Below are 16,515 nucleotides of genomic sequence, written 5' to 3'. Positions count from 1 at the left end.
TTATCATTGCCTAATATCGGGCTTCGAAAAGAAAGTATCGTCTTGCGCTTTCGTATTCGCAAATGCGTATATACGGTTTCATCGAGAGCGCAGGGTGTTCGATGCATTCCCATCCACCGTGGCCGGCACGAAACGTTTTGCACGGAATTCGATCTACCATGGCACAGTGGGACGCGTATTTATACCCATGGTAGCATGAAAGATTCAAGCGTCACACAGAATGCACCCGGTTCGAAGAAGTGGACGTCCGCCTTTTCGGTTGGCGGAACGATCAAGGTGTACGTGGAACGCGGCTCCTTCGCTCGTCGAACAGAATGTATCCTTACTTGGAGGAGCGAGAGATCGAAGCTGACGGGTGTGTGCAGACTGCTCACCGTGCAGTCCGACCGATACACATCCTGAGGCGATTCCGACCGGACAAGATCGCGTTATATTCCATCGTGATCGCGGGAATGTTCACTTTCGTATGCGAAAAGGGGGAGGAACAATGGCGTAAGTGGCATGCACGGCTGTACAGACGGACAGACGGCCCTGCGGGAAATTGCATCGCACGCATCGGACGGACACGGAATTGTAGCTCTCTGTCTCTCTCTCGCTCTCTCTGTCTGCCTTTCTTTCCCTCTCTATCGTACGGTTCCCATCTCTGTCCGGTTGTCTGTCGTTACCCAAGAGCGTCAGGGCCCCGATGTCCTCCTTCCTGCCCACTTACGATCGTCAACCGACCACCTGTCTCCGCGTATCCTGTCCATTCCCGTCTGTCTGTTCCTCCATCCGTTCGCCAAGCACCCGATGTTTCACGCTTCCGCAAGGGCCAAGTGGCCACGCTTGTTCCACGGAGAACGCTTGGAAATAGACGCCCCGGATGGAATTTCCAGGGAACCTCTGCAACAGAGGCCCCGCGTTGCACGACCGAGTGCTGTTCTGTTTGATGGGGATTGATTGAAAAGAGCTGTAAGTAGTTGGGCAACGGTTCTTGTTCCGGCTTGGAGAATAACAGAGTATGGAGGTTAAATTGAAGTGACGTGATTGTGATGTGAAGTAAAAAGTACTTGGGGTTCAACTTTGATTGATTAACCAAACCCTATCATATTTGGGGCCGTTTGGAGTACACGGTTGATCTGTCTAGTACCACTTGCTATCCAAGGAAAGAGAAAAAAGGAAACTTCAAACTTCTTTTCTAAATTCAATACAAATTCACCATGAAACCGTCTCTACCGATCATCTGAAACTCTAACGATTCTTTTTCACACCTTTTTACCCTAACGAGTCAAACTAGTCATTCAGATATCAAAAATTGATCGATCAAAGCGTTAAGGGTGTAAAGTTCAAAGAACAGGAGGCCTCCGTGTACATCAAACAGTTTTCCATCTCAAAGAAAAGGGTTACTCGGTTAACGTTTCCGGAAAGCAATCGCTCCAGGTCGATCGGCGACTATTCAAACTGTTGTCTCGCGTAACATCCAACAGGATTCTCGTTTTTTCCCCCCGTCCCTCTTCGACTCCTCTTGGTATGCGGCCAAGACAAGCGCGACAGCTTCCCACGACGATGTCAGAACGCGAGTCAGTTCCCCCTTTCTTCGGTTTTTTTTTTTTACGAGCTCGTCTTTCATCCGACGCTTCCGCGTGATCGTCGATGAGGATGGCGGGTCGGTCGCAGCCGATACCAGGTATCGGGACGCCTTTAACGAGGAAAAAGACATCTCCTTCTATAGCGTAGAAAACGAGAAGCCACGTAAGGCGATGGCAAACGGCGGGCCAGTCGGTAGGGACGAACTTGCCTATAAGGAGGCAAAGAGGATGATGGCGAACGCCCGCTCGTCTAGACCCGCTTCGACTCGACTCAACTCTCAACTCTCTGCAGTCACTCGATAAAAAACAGTCCGCCGCTTTCCTGGCCGTCCGATCCATTGGCGTAGCCCGTGTCGGGGCGTTTCTTTTTCGCGTTGGACCCCCGGTTCCTCCGTTCTGGCCACGATCGAACCGCATCAATGGGTCCCTCTTCGGTTGCCGCGCGCTTTGTGACGCGAACTTGCGCTCGATTGTCATCGCAGCTCTTCGCCTTGCTCCGTTCTACCTATAGACGTCTCTATCGAAACTTGTTTGCATCCATCAAAGAAACGGAACGGAGTAAAATTGTAACACGAAAGAATATCTATTCTAATTGAAAGAAGCGCACAAAGGGATCCGCCGTGGAACACCTGACGAGAAGCGACCTGGACGAGAAACGAATTTCTCAATAGCCAGAAAGGGAAGAATGATCTTCCACCGGAAGGCCGCATGAATTATGGAACGGCACGACAATTACCGACACGTCGTGCGTGCGTTCCAGCTAATCGGGAACGGGTTTACCCGTACATACGCAGACCGCCAGATGGGAATCGAATTCACAAGGCGCGCAGACGGCCAGCCCACGCGCCGCTGCCACCGCCGCCGCCGCCGCCGCCACCGCCGCCGCTGTCGCTGCCGCCGCCACCACCGCCGTCGCGACATCCTTTTTTGTCTCGCACGCACGTAATCAGAACACGTGCGCCGTCATCGATGCAGGTGCAGCCGAACGGTGCGCCGTGTGTTTCAACGGACGTCCACCGTGACCTTTCCCGAAAGGGCCACCCTGCTCGACCGATCGACGGCAGCTGCAGTCTCTGTCGATCGTTTCCCAGCTCTCGACGCCAATGCAGAAATTACCCCCTGCGACCCCCTGGACCGTCTGAGCGGTGTCTAGCCAACGTCCCCTACCTCGAACAGTCGGCGTCCTCGCCCCCGCTGCGCCCTAGCTCCGTCTCTCTCGCTCGTACGCCTTCCCTCCGTTCTCCTCTCCTCTCGTCTCTTTCTCTCTTCTCCTGTAGCCGTCCCTCTCGCACCACCCGTATTCCCGACTGCCCCACCCATCCCCCCTTGCCCGTCTCCATCGCTCCTACCCCCGTCCCACGATCTCTCAGTCGACCTTCTCCCCGTTCGGCGGGGGTGCAGTCTAGCCAGCGACTATAGTCCCCGCAACGCGGTACGCTATGCTGTGCAGCCGTTACTTGGTTGTCGCAATGCATCCCACGATCACGGCCGGAGTATAGGGGCGGCAGAGCCGAAAACCTATCGACGAGACGTTGTTGTCGGAATCGAGGAGGAAAATTTTTGCCTTTCTCCCCGGAGCGCGGCGCACGACTCTTACGTCGGTCGAGAGAGAAACGCGGCGACGGCCACGATTGGCGGCCGCGCCGTTAAAACCAGGATCGTTCGTCGATCCTGGGATATCAAGTTCACGCTTCCCTCTTCGAGACGGATTGCGCGTCCCTCGTCTGACTTCGACGCAGACGTGGCGCACGGGGACCTCGAAGGCGAACAGCCCTCGATCGCATTGTCGATTTTACAGGCTACGATGACTGGGGGGACGTTGTTGTCTGAGTTACGCCGCGGTCGCTGCGTAATCGGTATCCTGACGTTAACGAAAGCGACTAGATCGCGAGGAATATTAAGGACTGGTGTGTTGAAGTCAGGATCGTTGTTATAGAATCGATAGCAGAAACTTGTTGAGAGTGACATGCGCGTAACGGACCTACGCAAACCGGAGCCGTTCGACCGAGAATCCCGATGGTTCGCACGTTGTGAACCACATGGAAATAAGTCTTAAACGCACAAAGATAATGGCCTGTACACGTGGTATGCGGTACAATGGCGAACACTGTCCGGGTGTTCCAAGTGACTAGCGTAAATAATTCTTTCTGTTCGATGCGTACGAGTGATCACGAGTGGTGCATTCCGAGGGGATCGGGAGAGCGAGCACAAAAAGCTCCCCGGCACTTTCCAGACGCCCCCTCTCTCGTCGCGTGACTCAAGACGATTAGGTCTGGCTTGGGAGCGCAGGAGTTTAGTCTCGCTTTGATTGGGGTAGGTCCCAAACGTATAGTCGACGACGTAATAAGCCAACCACCACCAGGGCCTGCTACCAGCGTAGCAAGGTCAGTGATGGGGAATCTACGTTAATTAACGTCTTGCCGTTAAACCGTTTCGATAGATCTCTAGAGGCTGAACCCTCGATGACCATCATAACGCAACGATAGAGGTGAGCAATGGTCGAACTCCGTTGGGAAAATCGATGCGTTACATGGGACCAACTGTTACGGTACCGCAAGCTATTACTACTGCCATGCTGGCAATAAATAATCGATTGACGTCGAAAATTAATTGAAAACTTCATTGGAACGATACGTATGATGCATCTTTTGCCAATTTTCTATCGCTTCATTTGGCTTCCGGTTATAAAGGAATGTATCGAGCTACTTAAAGTTAACTGTACTCCGTTATACGTAGGGAGAACAAAAGCAATGAAACGTTGTTATCCGCGATTGTTAGAGTGGATAAAAAATATGGTTATACGAGAGGCTTTTATGCGGACTCTTTGTCACCCGTGACAATATTTATTCAAATGGAGTGCGACTACTGTTCCGCCTCGTGGGAAAAACACAAAAGTAATTACCATTCGACGTCGTTGTGTATTCTGTTTGCGCTTTATAAACTCCAGGATATAGCAGAACGACCCGCCACGCTGCTAAGCTCATCATCGGATGTTCATAAATGTGAATTTGCAAATTCAGCAATTCCTCTGCAATTAAAGCAATATTAAATTATAAAAATATATGCTTATAAATTCGGGGTAAAATGCGAAGGAAGTTATAAACTGATATTGACAGATTTTGAAATCGAGTTTTCGCGATACGTTCTCCGGCAGTCGAAGGCCACGTTGTGCCAGATGGTTGTCGTAGGTTAGTAATCGATAAAAACTTATTTTTCCCGTACGCGTTGCAGTGACGAGGGGTCGAAGTATCGCTAGTTCTATTATTGTCCGCAGCTGTACATTTCGTCACCCCGCACGAGTGGCGTTATCAAGGAAATCGTTTTGTTGCGTACGTTGTCGCAGGAGACCAATGGAGTGGAAACGGTGAAAGGGTAGGGGTCGTTCACGAACGAGTTATTGAAAAGCGTGAAAAAAGAACGCTCGTGTAGAGACGGACCGCACGGATCGCAACAGGGGCGAGAGACGGGGAAACGTGTACGAATGGTACACGTATACCAGCCTGTCAGCTACGGGTCGTCGCATCGTCGCATGAAAAATGAACTGAGAAAGCCGAAACATCGTGTCTTTTATACGTATACAACGGCGAGCCGCGTGACCTAACCTCGTTTCGCAGGCAAGGCCGGTGAAACGTCGCGTGTAACTTTTTTCGATTTTTCGTGTCCCGAAAATCCTTGCATCTCATACTTACGTGACTGTTACGTCCGTATGATGTAATACACGCGTACAAGCCGTGGAAACGTGAGCGTGCGTATCTATCGCGAGTAGTAGCTGTGCACGCGTATCCCGGACGTACCACCGCGCGAGTATGTACGTATATATATGTATTCGCAGTGGACGAAAACACGCCGTTGCCAAAAATAACCGGGTATGAGTCAACAGCGGAGTCTAAATAGGAGGTTTGCCACATTTAGAGCTCGTGTCTGGATTATACACGGTCTACACACAAAATAACCCAGAAAATACGTAACTGCCGAAAGAATTCGATCGCGATTCATGCGGTGAGGGCGCGCAACTATCGATTAATAATCGATGACGGCCTGTCATATCGAGTGCAACTTCATTTGTAGGGAGCAAGAGCGGAAACTTCACACTGTACCGGTTTGAATCCTTTGACGCGTGCATCGATCGGTCCCCGTTCACAGAGTTAACAGGAATGATTTATTCATTTGTTAATCAACAATTAAGACACATCTCGTGCCACATCAAAGGTGTAAAATCAAGTAGGTGGCTTTCAAGTACTTCCACGATTTAATTTTCATGTTTCTCGTTCGCTCGTTAACCGTGCAGGCTGCAGTAGCGATTGTCGAGTGTTACTTGATTTTGTGAAGACGATAATAAATATGTACAAAGAAGTGTAAGCGACGAAGGCGAGGGGATAAAGGATAGTGAAGCGGGATAAAAGCTCTCGTCGATCGCACTTGTAATTCAAATTTTCTCTTGCGGGTTGGTAATTAGTAGATTCCGGCATGCGCGAGAATCGTCCTTAGAACGTGTAAGGAGGGAGAGGGTGATAAAAAGCAAGGTGTTTTATTCAGCTTTGCGAAAACCATTCGTACGTGTAAACGTTTTTATGAATAGGTAATATCTCGCTTATCGAAGAAACAAGTCGTTGCCGTTAAATGCATCGGGAATGCGACGCACAGAGGCGCGAGTCTGAGATTTTTCAGAGTCACGTTTCGATCCCATCACTCGTGGATTAACCTACCTCCGATGAGCAGCGTGAACAATAAATATGTGACGCGCGACACACGTATAACCCTTGCCGAACTGACCGGCACGTGTCGAGACACGGCGGTTAGTTGAAAGCGCAAGATAGAAAGGTAGACAGGAAAGAGAGACGGAGAACAAGAGAATAAAGGGCCGAGAGGCGGAGGTACGGGGGGTTAGAATTATACGTGCCCCGAGGAAAACTCAATTCGCGGCCACTTTGACGCACCCTCCATCTGGGTGGATCGTTGGATACGCGCTGATACAAATCCACAAGATATATTCCTTCTTCTTCCTTCTACTTTCTACATCCATTCCGTCCTTCTCTCTTCCTCTCTCCCGCCGGCGCATAACCGTAGTAGTTTATCCTGCTCTCCACCTCGTGTACACCAGTGCACGTGCAGATACTCATTCGTACACACCGACAGGCTCGCAGACACGTGCACGGACCGGCAACAATTCCTAACCAAAAAGCCGGAGTCACCCTCGCCTCTCCCCCTCTCGCCCCTCGCACGGGAGTGTCTGGCTGCGACCGTCATCGGCGTGGCATCGTGATGCGGGGAAGTAAGAGGGGGAGGAACACCCGGCACAGCGGCGAGCAACGTCGGAGGGAGCGGGAACACAGACCGACAGTGGCTCAGGGGGGAGACTACGTACTCGTGACGTTGCGTCTAGACGCCCCCTCCACCTCAACCCGAAACGACGTCCACACAACCAGCGCCGAGGAACCCCTCTCGGCTTTCTCCGGCTCTCTTGCGCGTAAATTGCCGAGTGCCGAACCGAGGGTTTCGTCAGTACGCCGCTAGATGCCACCGCCGTCGGCTAAATTAAGCTTCGCGACGCGCCTTTTCAAAGTACCCGCGCTTTTCTCGTATCCGCGCGTAATGAAGAAGCGAAACGTTTTCATTTACTCGATTTTGCCTCGTGCTTTGCAGTGATTGTTGGTGTGCGAGGTGACAGTGGTCATTCGAATACCCTGCGATGCGTCGTGGAATGGTGACGACTGGTTGTTTGGATCTTCGTCCCCGAGTCTTGGAAGGATGACAGGTAAGCTTACCTATTTACGTGCAATGATATGCTTGTATACATTAGTACCGGTTTCCTTTACCCGTGAAAGTAACGTTTTACGATATCGACGCCAGGTTAATTTTATTATTCTTATCGCGTTATCGTGATTCATGATTCACCGTGCAAACGGTGCATACGTACGCGCGTTTATCGGCGATCACGGCTCACGAGTCAGAAAGGTTAGGCGAGATTTAAGTAAGAGCTACGTATCCTTAAGTTTGCGTTCTTACGCATGCGTTTAAATTAGGAATGGCATTTAAGGCCATTCGTGAACTTTATTATCGTTTAATCGCGACTGTGTACACATACACGCGCTTTTAATCGCGTGGACCTCGTATACGCTCACGTACGTAAACGTGTACGGACGCACACATAAGTACAGCAGGGAGACACGAGAGAGTAGATGTGCATCGTTGAATTTTTATGGACTGAGGGGAGCGATGCGAGACAGACGTTTCATGGCCTTGAAGATCCGCGGCCAGCGATAGGGGCACAGTTCTTTTGTGGAAAATAATTTTAGTCGTGAACCATCGTTTCCACTGGCGAACGCGCAAGCTAATTAAATTTCTACGGATCGTATATCGTGTTTGACGCGGCAAATGGAGAACCGGATTTCTAAATGCCCCTTAATAAGCATAACATCGAACTCTGTGATAGGAATTCCAAGCGGTGGCATGCCGAAACATTACAGAATACATTTAGGGTTAACTGGTCAGAAGTAACGTCTCTTTAATTGTTATTTGTTTTAATCGAATGTTTTTGTGAAACGTCTTACGGGTTGTTCATTTCGCGGTGTTTCAAAGGGAATTAATTAAACTGGCTGAAAGCTATGCACTTTTTCGTGGCTACGCATTCCTGTAACATGCGGAAATTTTTGTCGTCGTTTGTAAAAGAACGCGTAGTCATATTTAAAAGGAAAACGCGGTTGTACTCTCAGCGAGGAGATTTATCCCTTGAAAAATATGATTATAAAGAAAAATAACTCTTGCTAAATTGTGCCGTGCTTCATTTTACCATTTTCGCGTAGGAAAATGTTATAATTCATCGCGATTTCCAGACTTTCCCGTTCTTTTACAAATTTTCCTTCTTGCTCAATTAAAGATATTTTTTTATCGCGCTGTTGTAAAATGGAAAGAGAAACCGCGTCCCTGGCTACCGTAGAAATTATTCAGACCATCAATTGGCGCACCTCTCAGTTCCTACATTTCTTCGTTCACGTATATGGCGAAGGCGGCAAATAAAGCGTCGACTCCGGCTTCTGTCGGCGACAATGGCAATAACAATTGAATCCGCGGCGAGCGGTAACTGCACGTGTTTATGACGATCTCGGTTTACGCTCGTAAAGAGTGGCTGGCCTCTAAAGGCCGAGGCATCCGACCGACCCTTGCCTCCTCGTACGCTTTGCTTTAATAAATAAGACGAGGCCGATTGCGCTCGCCACTCCACTCTTTCCTCTTAATTTCATTTCTCACATTCCTCGTTGTTCTTCCAAACTTCTACCCTGTTCTTTTCCGAGTTACGATTATTTGTAACAACAAAGTTACGGTGTTACTTTCCAGATTCCCTTATAAGAAAATTCTATTTGCTCACGTTTACTTTCGCCGGAACACGATTTCGACGTTTCTCTTCTACGTACGAAACCATTCGATTACACGATCCACGGTAGTTGAACCGAATTTAATGGTATTTCGCAAATGGGAAAAGGCTCTGCCCTGTTAAAGGTACGCGCGAGCGGAGGGACCGCGTACATCGCAAACAGAACTTACGCAAGCGAGCTCGCTTGAAATGCGGGCTCCTGCAGCAAGTACGAGGGAAACTATTTAAAGGTCACGCATATATTTCGCGGCGGCGGTGCAGCTGCATGCGTCGGCCACGTAAAAATATGCGAGCGTTTGCACGCTCGCCCGTTTCGCGCCACCGGAACGTTCCCTGTCCGCGTGTATTGTCTCTGTCGTCGTTGTTTATATCCACGCTGGTCCAACCGGTGAACAGAGCTATGCTCATTCGATTACCGTGGAGGGAAAATTCGTTTTCCGCATATTTTTTGGTTTTTTTTTTACTGGGTCTAAATGATTTGTCGTTGCCGTGTTGCGAACCATCACGTTGGGATTTTTAAATTAATTATTGATTCCAGCATTTAACGTTTGAGAGAAATCTCGTTAGAAATCCATTGCATCTTTAAATCCCTAAACAACGTTTATGTATATATTATTTACTAACGAAACGGGTATCGAATTATTCCTAAGTTTACAAGTTTGGAAAGAGCATGTCATTAATGTAATGGTATCGATATCGTCGCGGATGGTCGTACAGACACTCCGCGCTTTCCAATGGATTTTCATGTCGCGGATGGTCGGTACAATGGCCATTCGAGGAAAAGAATGCAGGGCGCGGTGAAATCCAGGGGAGATTCCAGAGTGTAAGGAGAACGGGGACGGTACGTGGCAGACAAACAGTAGTGTGGGAGAGAACTGGGAAGGGAAAGAGAGATCGTTTCGACGAGTTTCCTCGAGTCGTGTCCGCGCGCGCGGTGATACCCGACGATGGTGGGGTTGTTTTGATGATTTTATGCGAACATGTTGCCGAGGAATCCGCCGTTTTGGGGGCTTAAACGGGTAACCGGTGCGCTGGCACACGGAAAACGTCTTGGGTAGGGGGGACGTGGCTCGTGGCGTGGCTGCGAACGAACGTTGCGAAGGAGGGAGCCATCAAATTCGTCCTTTTTTGATTAATTTTAGTCACTGACCGACAGTCACGTTTCTAAAATCGTCCCCATTCTTAGCTTTCGCGTATGTGTGTATAGCGGCATCCTCTTAACAGCGTTTCATGGGCTCTAGAGCGAGCATGAAAACAACTTCCTCCGTAGTTCGAGAAGTTGAGGAACTAGAAGTTCTATTGCTTTGCTATCGCGGTTTCTTGAATGGCTCCTTTAGCTTGCCTCGAAGTCGTTTCGTTAACGAGTTTTAGGTCACTTTACTCTCGGGGAAGGAATCGAGCCGAGACTCTCGGGTTTTGTCGGGATTGAATGGTGTTCGTAGGAGAATTTATAATGTTCGTAGATGGTGGTAAGAGATTGGTGTTTTCAGCTGTTTCCTTTTTTGTATTTGCTGGTTTATGAGATACATGGGTGGATAGGAAGGGACAGTTAATTAAATAAAACAGAATAACTCGTTGGTAATCTGGTAGCGAATAGGGGTTAGACCCCGAGAGCTTTTCTGGGATTAAAGTACTTTATCGGGTAAAAGCTAAGTTGAGTAGCTGGAAGAAGCTTTCATGTGAGGGCAAAGTTGAAACTCGTTTAACACTCCCACGATGTTAGAATTATTTTATTACTTACCACGAAAGTTTCGGCCCTTCTAGACGTTTCGCGACCGCGAAACCGTGTATGGATTTCTGATCAAATGTCCATCGCGTGAAATTGTATAAAGTACTCTTTCCCTTTGAACGACCATGTAACAGAGAACACTTCTCCGTTACTCCTCCTTCAGCCACGTTTAAATTTGAATGGGTTGCCGTCACGTTTTCGATTCACGAGCATCCGAAACGCGTGCGCGAGAAGTGGGCCTCTGCAACAGAGAGTTGTATACACGATCTTATACGATGTTTTCCTTTCGCGGTCCACGGAGATCCCCGGCTCTAGGCCAAGAAGCTTATTATCCGTTGCACCCAGTCATAATAGAAGGGAGAGAACGCGACACCACGACCACTCGGTGCACGCTGATTATGACACGAGGGAAAAAGTGTAACCAGATGGTTTTTGTTTAGTCTGGGATCGCAGGCTTGGCTAACGTGTAGCCTCGTAGTTGCGCGACGGAGGGAAACTCAGCGGGTGCGATAACTTCGCTGAGGGCGCGACTCGAGTCAAAGTTCACCGAGGCCTCCCACAAGGAAGATCGGGATTCTTCATTTCTAAAAGTCTTTACGAGTTTTCGTTACCGGTTACATTCGAAATTCTAATTATCTTTAAAATACGAACAAGTATTCGACGTTCATTAACATTTGTAATCATGTTAAGCACGATCAGTTTTGCAATGTTAAACGAATTCTTTTCGTATATATACGCGTCGTATCTGGCAAGATATTCCGGTCGTTCGTCATGTCAGATCGCTGGCTTTTTATAAGAAATTTTTTCGTCACCAAATGGAGGCGGTTCGACTCGTAGAAAGAAAGACGCGTATCGCCACGCACCGCGGAGCATGCCGTTCCACGGTGGATAGACGGAGACAGGAAAAAATAACGCTAGTCGACCTGCATGCGTTCCAACGAAAAGATTTGTCTTTTTCACGGCAAAAGAAAGAGCGCGGTCGTTCGTCTGGCCCCGTAGAGCGTAGGCGAAGAGAAATAACCTCGAGACAGAGAAAGATAGAGGGAGGAAGACTGCGGTGTAGAAAAGTAGTCGGTTTGGAAAGGATCGCCGAGGGCAAATCTGCTTCTCGTTCTCCTCCTGCGAGCATAATGCCCCGGCGGAGAATTAAGCAACGAGACGATCGTCGTTCATGAATATACAAAGCGGCCGACCGGGACGGCCGCGTTGATCTTGGCATAAAACGCGATTAAAATTAACTCGACAATAACCAGCCTGCATTAACAATTTATATTTCGTTCTTAGCCGCGGTACTCGAGCGCGCGGCGATTCGCATGGTGCGTTTTCCAGGAACCTTCGCGACCTCGCCGCCGCTGCGCAACAATTGCAGAACCGCACGAAAACTCATTGTTCTCTGAATAATCGGATCGTACGAGCTGGTTGCGTTTTCAAATATCGCGTTTCGCCGTGCTGTTTCTCCCGCGGTGTGGTGAACGGTATGATTCCTTGCTACTTGCTGCGCTGCGTAACCAATCTTTCAACGGCTAGGTATATTTTAGAATAACCAGGTTTACTCGAGAAATTTCGAAAATTTGTAATAGAACATATAGTAGGCGATCTCTTTTGGCATCGATCGGTTTCTTTTAAAATCTGTACGCCATTTTTACGCTACTCGGTATACCACTTCGGGGATCGAACTACTTGCAGCTCCTGCGTAGTCAGGTCTGATCCAGACTGGTAACATTCTACTTCGATGCGTAGCCTTCAGACATCCGCGACGTATCAAGCAACAAACCATCCAACTGAATGGGCCGTAATTCAAGCCGAGTAAAAACAATGTCTCATAAAATCTATTACTCGCAACCTGCGGCTTGTAATTATCGTGACAAACGATCGTTTAATTTCAAAGGGTGCGTTAACATTTTCCACCAGCCGCCTACAGGATTCTTTGTGACGAACGGTCGGTAAAGGTGTTAACTGCAAGCCTCGTAAAGAACGAAGGAGTACCCGGATCGTGGCTCGAAGTGTCACGGAAGGGAGGAAGAGGGGTTCGAGGGAGAGAGAGAGACAGATCGATCTATAGCAACAACGTCTTTGTCAGGCGTTTGCGCATTCTTCGTGAGCCCGACAATTACATTCCACGCATCGCTTTGAGCTGTGCCCAACCCGCCGCCGTATTCTGCCCGGCCACACATCGACATGATTTGCTCTTGGAAAATTTCAATACGCTTTACAAGGTGGCGGACAGTCACTAGCGAGATCAAAGGGATCGTGCACGTATTTCGCGTTTCCCCCGTATCACGCGGCTGTCAGGGAATTTGCCGTTCACTCGTTCCCCGAGGTCCCGCGCCTTTGATTCCACAAAAGAAATTTCGTGCTGGGCTTGTTGTCGACGCGACAACGCTTCGGAGCTTGTACGGTGTTCCCGGACCTCTCCTTCTCTCTCCCGTTGAAAATTGCCGGACCGTACGGGAATTACGCGTGTCCACCCGGCGCGTCACTTTCCAACGGCGACCTCGTCGATGCGACGTCTCATTTCGTTTATGAATGACGAGGTCACCGTTGGAAATTTTCGAGCAGCATCTATATGCGCGCGCCTTCTTGTCACCGTTTAAAATAGGATACGGTTTTCGGTGTAAACGGGCGGATTCTACTCGAAATAACGCCTCGAGGAGGAATATCTCAACCGCAAAAGTTGATTTTATTCGAGAGGGTGCATGCCACCCTTGACCTCGTTCCATCGCGGACGAAGCGTAATTACGGATTTTGGGACCAGTTGAATTAATTCTCGGCAAATGCTCGCACCGTTCAGCGCCTTTTTTTTTTTAATCAACGTCACGTTCTCTCCGCACCGTTCACTTCAATGATTTTTGCATGATGTCATACCCATTGTGGGGGACCGTAATCTCGCTGGACCGCGTATAACGAGGGAACGAACACGCAGAAACTTTCATCGTATTCGATAAATGTTAGTTTTCATAAAAGTACGTAATCTCAGCCCACTCTCGCGAAACCGCGCCTGGCCACTCCTCTGCTGTTTCCCAAGCGCGTATATGCACTCGTTGACCGGGAACGCGTGATCTCCACGAGGTCGTTGCACCATTGTTTATACGTATAATGTTATTGTTGCTGTATCTCTCGTTGCCGTCCGTTCTAATGGAACAATGACGTGCTTATGCTCCGTGGACACGTGGACGGGCCATAGGCAGAGTTACACGTCTTCCGTAAGTGCGAACGCTTCGTACGAGCGTGGAAACGCTGAATGGCGCATTATTGGAGCCCGTCAGAGAATATATTATTATTCAACGGATCCTCGTGGCTGGCATCCGAAGTGCTCTACCTTTTTCTCTCGCGCTTCGAAGATGGTTCAGCCTCGTCACGCCGTTTATCCCCACTTGAACGTACCTAGGATACGTATGTAACGAGCAGAGGCAACGCATTAGGCAACGGATCAGTCGTCGAGGATCTTTTCCGCGCGATTTTTCTTCCCCCTTTTCACCGGTCGTATCGGCATCGATGTCTACTTCGGATAAAGCCACGCACGCCTTTACGCGCTTGCTATTCCTCGATAAACGGGCTTTCAACCGCTCGATGGAACGATCCCGTCGGGGCGTTCTTTCGGGATAATGGCGCGCGGCGAAGTTTGCGCTAGGCTGTTCGAAATAGTTGGAGTACGGTGTACTTGGGCGACTTTATTGCTCGGTTAAGTATATAGCGGTTTGGAAGCTCTAGAATGTTGTACAAGTTTCATATCGACTTGAGATATCGCTATTATCCCTGTTGAGATACATAATTAAGGCTCGTCTGTGCGAACAGTTTTGCAGTTTAATAAAATGCTTCCAGACTACCGTTGCAACGTAAACTCCGGGTAGCCGTTTAAAATTAGTACTTATTTAAAGTTGAAGTCGAGCGAGATTGGCTTCCGTTCGATGGTTTTTGGCGAGTTTCGTATCAATTTGGTTCGTTCGAGCAGCTTCCAGTTTAGCCGATCGATCGAACCGTAATCTATCGTACGCGTTACTCGCCCTCCCCCCCCTTGTTTCTTTCAAATCACTTACTCGCCATCGTGCTCTACACTCCGTTATTTAACTTTATCATCACGGTGTCGTATTAATAGAACGTTGCGTTAGGAGGTTGTTCCCACTTGGCTCTGAAATTATACCGCGAAAGTGTTAATTACCATTCAAACGGCGTCATTCATTCAAGCGATTACGGCGCATAAAATTCGCGGCAAAGCGCGAAACACGATCTATTTCCGTGGGGCCAGCACAAGTGACGCCCGCGAGAGGATCCGTCGGTTTTACTTCGCGCGAATTACGAGCCGGTCCGTATTTATTTACGCAATTCAGGTGGCACAAATAAATACGTCGTCATTTAGCAAGCCGAACGCCGCTTGTCGTGCAAATAAGCGCCTCTATTATTAGTATTCTAACATCATGTCTCTCATTCGAAGCGACGAGTGGCTTTGCACAAGAGTCGCATGCACGCCGGCTCGTTCCCGCTACATCCGCGTGTGTGCCACGGCTCGTTCTGCCCGTGGCCGCCGTTTTTCCGGATAACGCTTCGTTTTTCTCTTCTTCCTTTCCTTTCCGCACCGTCGATTCACTCGTGCCAGCCTCTTCTTTTCTGCCCCGCTTTCTTCGCGCCCTTTTTTCGTTTCTCCGTACCCGCCACGTTGTTCCACCCACTAGCCCCGCTTCCCCTCTACGCCCGCTATTTTGTACATCCACTTGTCGACGATTCGAGCGTCGACATATATATGTATAATGGAATGGGGAAAGAGAAGAGAGAGAGAGAGAGAGAGAGAGAGAGAGAGAGAGAGAGAGAGAGAGAGAAGGAGAGAAAGGACGTTTAAGAGATTTTGGACGAATGCATCGGGGAAGGTGTGAGGAGAGAGAACGGGTAGAGAATGAGACGGTGAAAGTGGCGGGTTGGGGGTTGCTACGACATTGGTCGCAACCTGTCTGCTCGCAGTCTGAGAGCGGTGGTAGCGCGGTGGTAGTGGTGACGCTGCTGGTGCGGCTAGAGGGTTGGAGGTGGTGGAAGTCGGGGGACTCCCGTCTAGACTAACCCCCGATTCACCCCCGGCAGACAAGCCAACCAAACTGTTCGAGTGAACTGCTCCGCTCCTACTGCTCCGTACACCCCCTTAAAAAGTTAAAATACTCTGTCCTCGCGCCTTCGCCGACCCTATCCTTCGTCCGACCGCCCTGTGACTCGCGACGCGGCCCATCATACCCGCCGCCCCCAACCCCGTCTAAAACTCTCGACCCCTTCAGATTTTATTATTACTATTTCTAGTAGGCACCTTCTTTCGTCTTCCATCTCGGTTTCTTTTATTCTCCACGCCGTTTCTCCTCGACTTCTCTCGCTCTACCGCCAATCCCCGGAACCACCATCCTCTTCCTCGTCCTTATTCGGAGCGTCGACGTATAACAGGCAGGGGACGGCGGCGGCGTCGTTTAAATTGTTTCCGAAGGAAATGCATCGCATCTGCTCGCTATCTTCCCACCCTCGTGCCTCCCTCGACGTTTTCGTTCGCCTCGCGCCATCAGGGAATCCTCCATTCACCGATGGGCGTTCGCGAGATGATTGGGAAGGAAGGAAAGTTCGCGAACGTCCCTTGGAAAACTCCGTTGCTCTTTGCGAACAGTAACGCAGACAGTTGAAGAAGCGTTTGAAGCCGGATTACGAGCTGGGGGAAGAAGAGACGATTGCTACGCTTGTCTACTGAAATTTCACGACCCCTGCCCTTTTCACCGGGTCATTGAAATGATTAATCGGCGAAGGGCAATCGAGACGCGTCCATTGGCACGGCCACGCTCATTGATGGCCGACAATCGCGTTACTGGCGAACATCATCTGGG

General features: G+C 49.4%; 2 protein-coding genes across 3 annotated transcripts in view; one reads left to right on the top strand and one right to left on the bottom strand.

Moving 5' to 3' along the window:
* Nhe2 (Na[+]/H[+] hydrogen exchanger 2) overlaps window positions 1–16,515 on the top strand; it is a 250,996-nt gene that overhangs the window by 54,883 nt on the left and 179,598 nt on the right. The window lies entirely within an intron of this gene.
* LOC143424631 (ciliary microtubule inner protein 1) overlaps window positions 1–16,515 on the bottom strand; it is a 168,223-nt gene that overhangs the window by 15,337 nt on the left and 136,371 nt on the right. Inside the window, exons 2-3 of one of the 2 annotated variants that reach the window (XM_076896815.1) lie at window positions 4,471–4,596; window positions 593–882 (exon numbers count right to left, since the gene is read on the bottom strand). In XM_076896815.1, coding sequence (XP_076752930.1) covers window positions 662–882; window positions 4,471–4,596 — 347 coding nt within the window. In that variant the 3' untranslated portion in view covers window positions 593–661. Of the gene's footprint in view, window positions 1–592; window positions 883–4,470; window positions 4,597–16,515 lie in introns of those variants that run through there. The other variant, XM_076896817.1, reaches the window with a different exon arrangement.

Source organism: Xylocopa sonorina, chromosome 6 (genome assembly GCF_050948175.1).
Source record: "Xylocopa sonorina isolate GNS202 chromosome 6, iyXylSono1_principal, whole genome shotgun sequence".
In the NCBI taxonomy this organism is placed as follows: domain Eukaryota; kingdom Metazoa; phylum Arthropoda; class Insecta; order Hymenoptera; family Apidae; genus Xylocopa; species Xylocopa sonorina.
The sequence above is the reverse complement of the archived record's forward strand: the minus strand, read 5'-3'. Positions and strand labels throughout refer to the sequence as shown.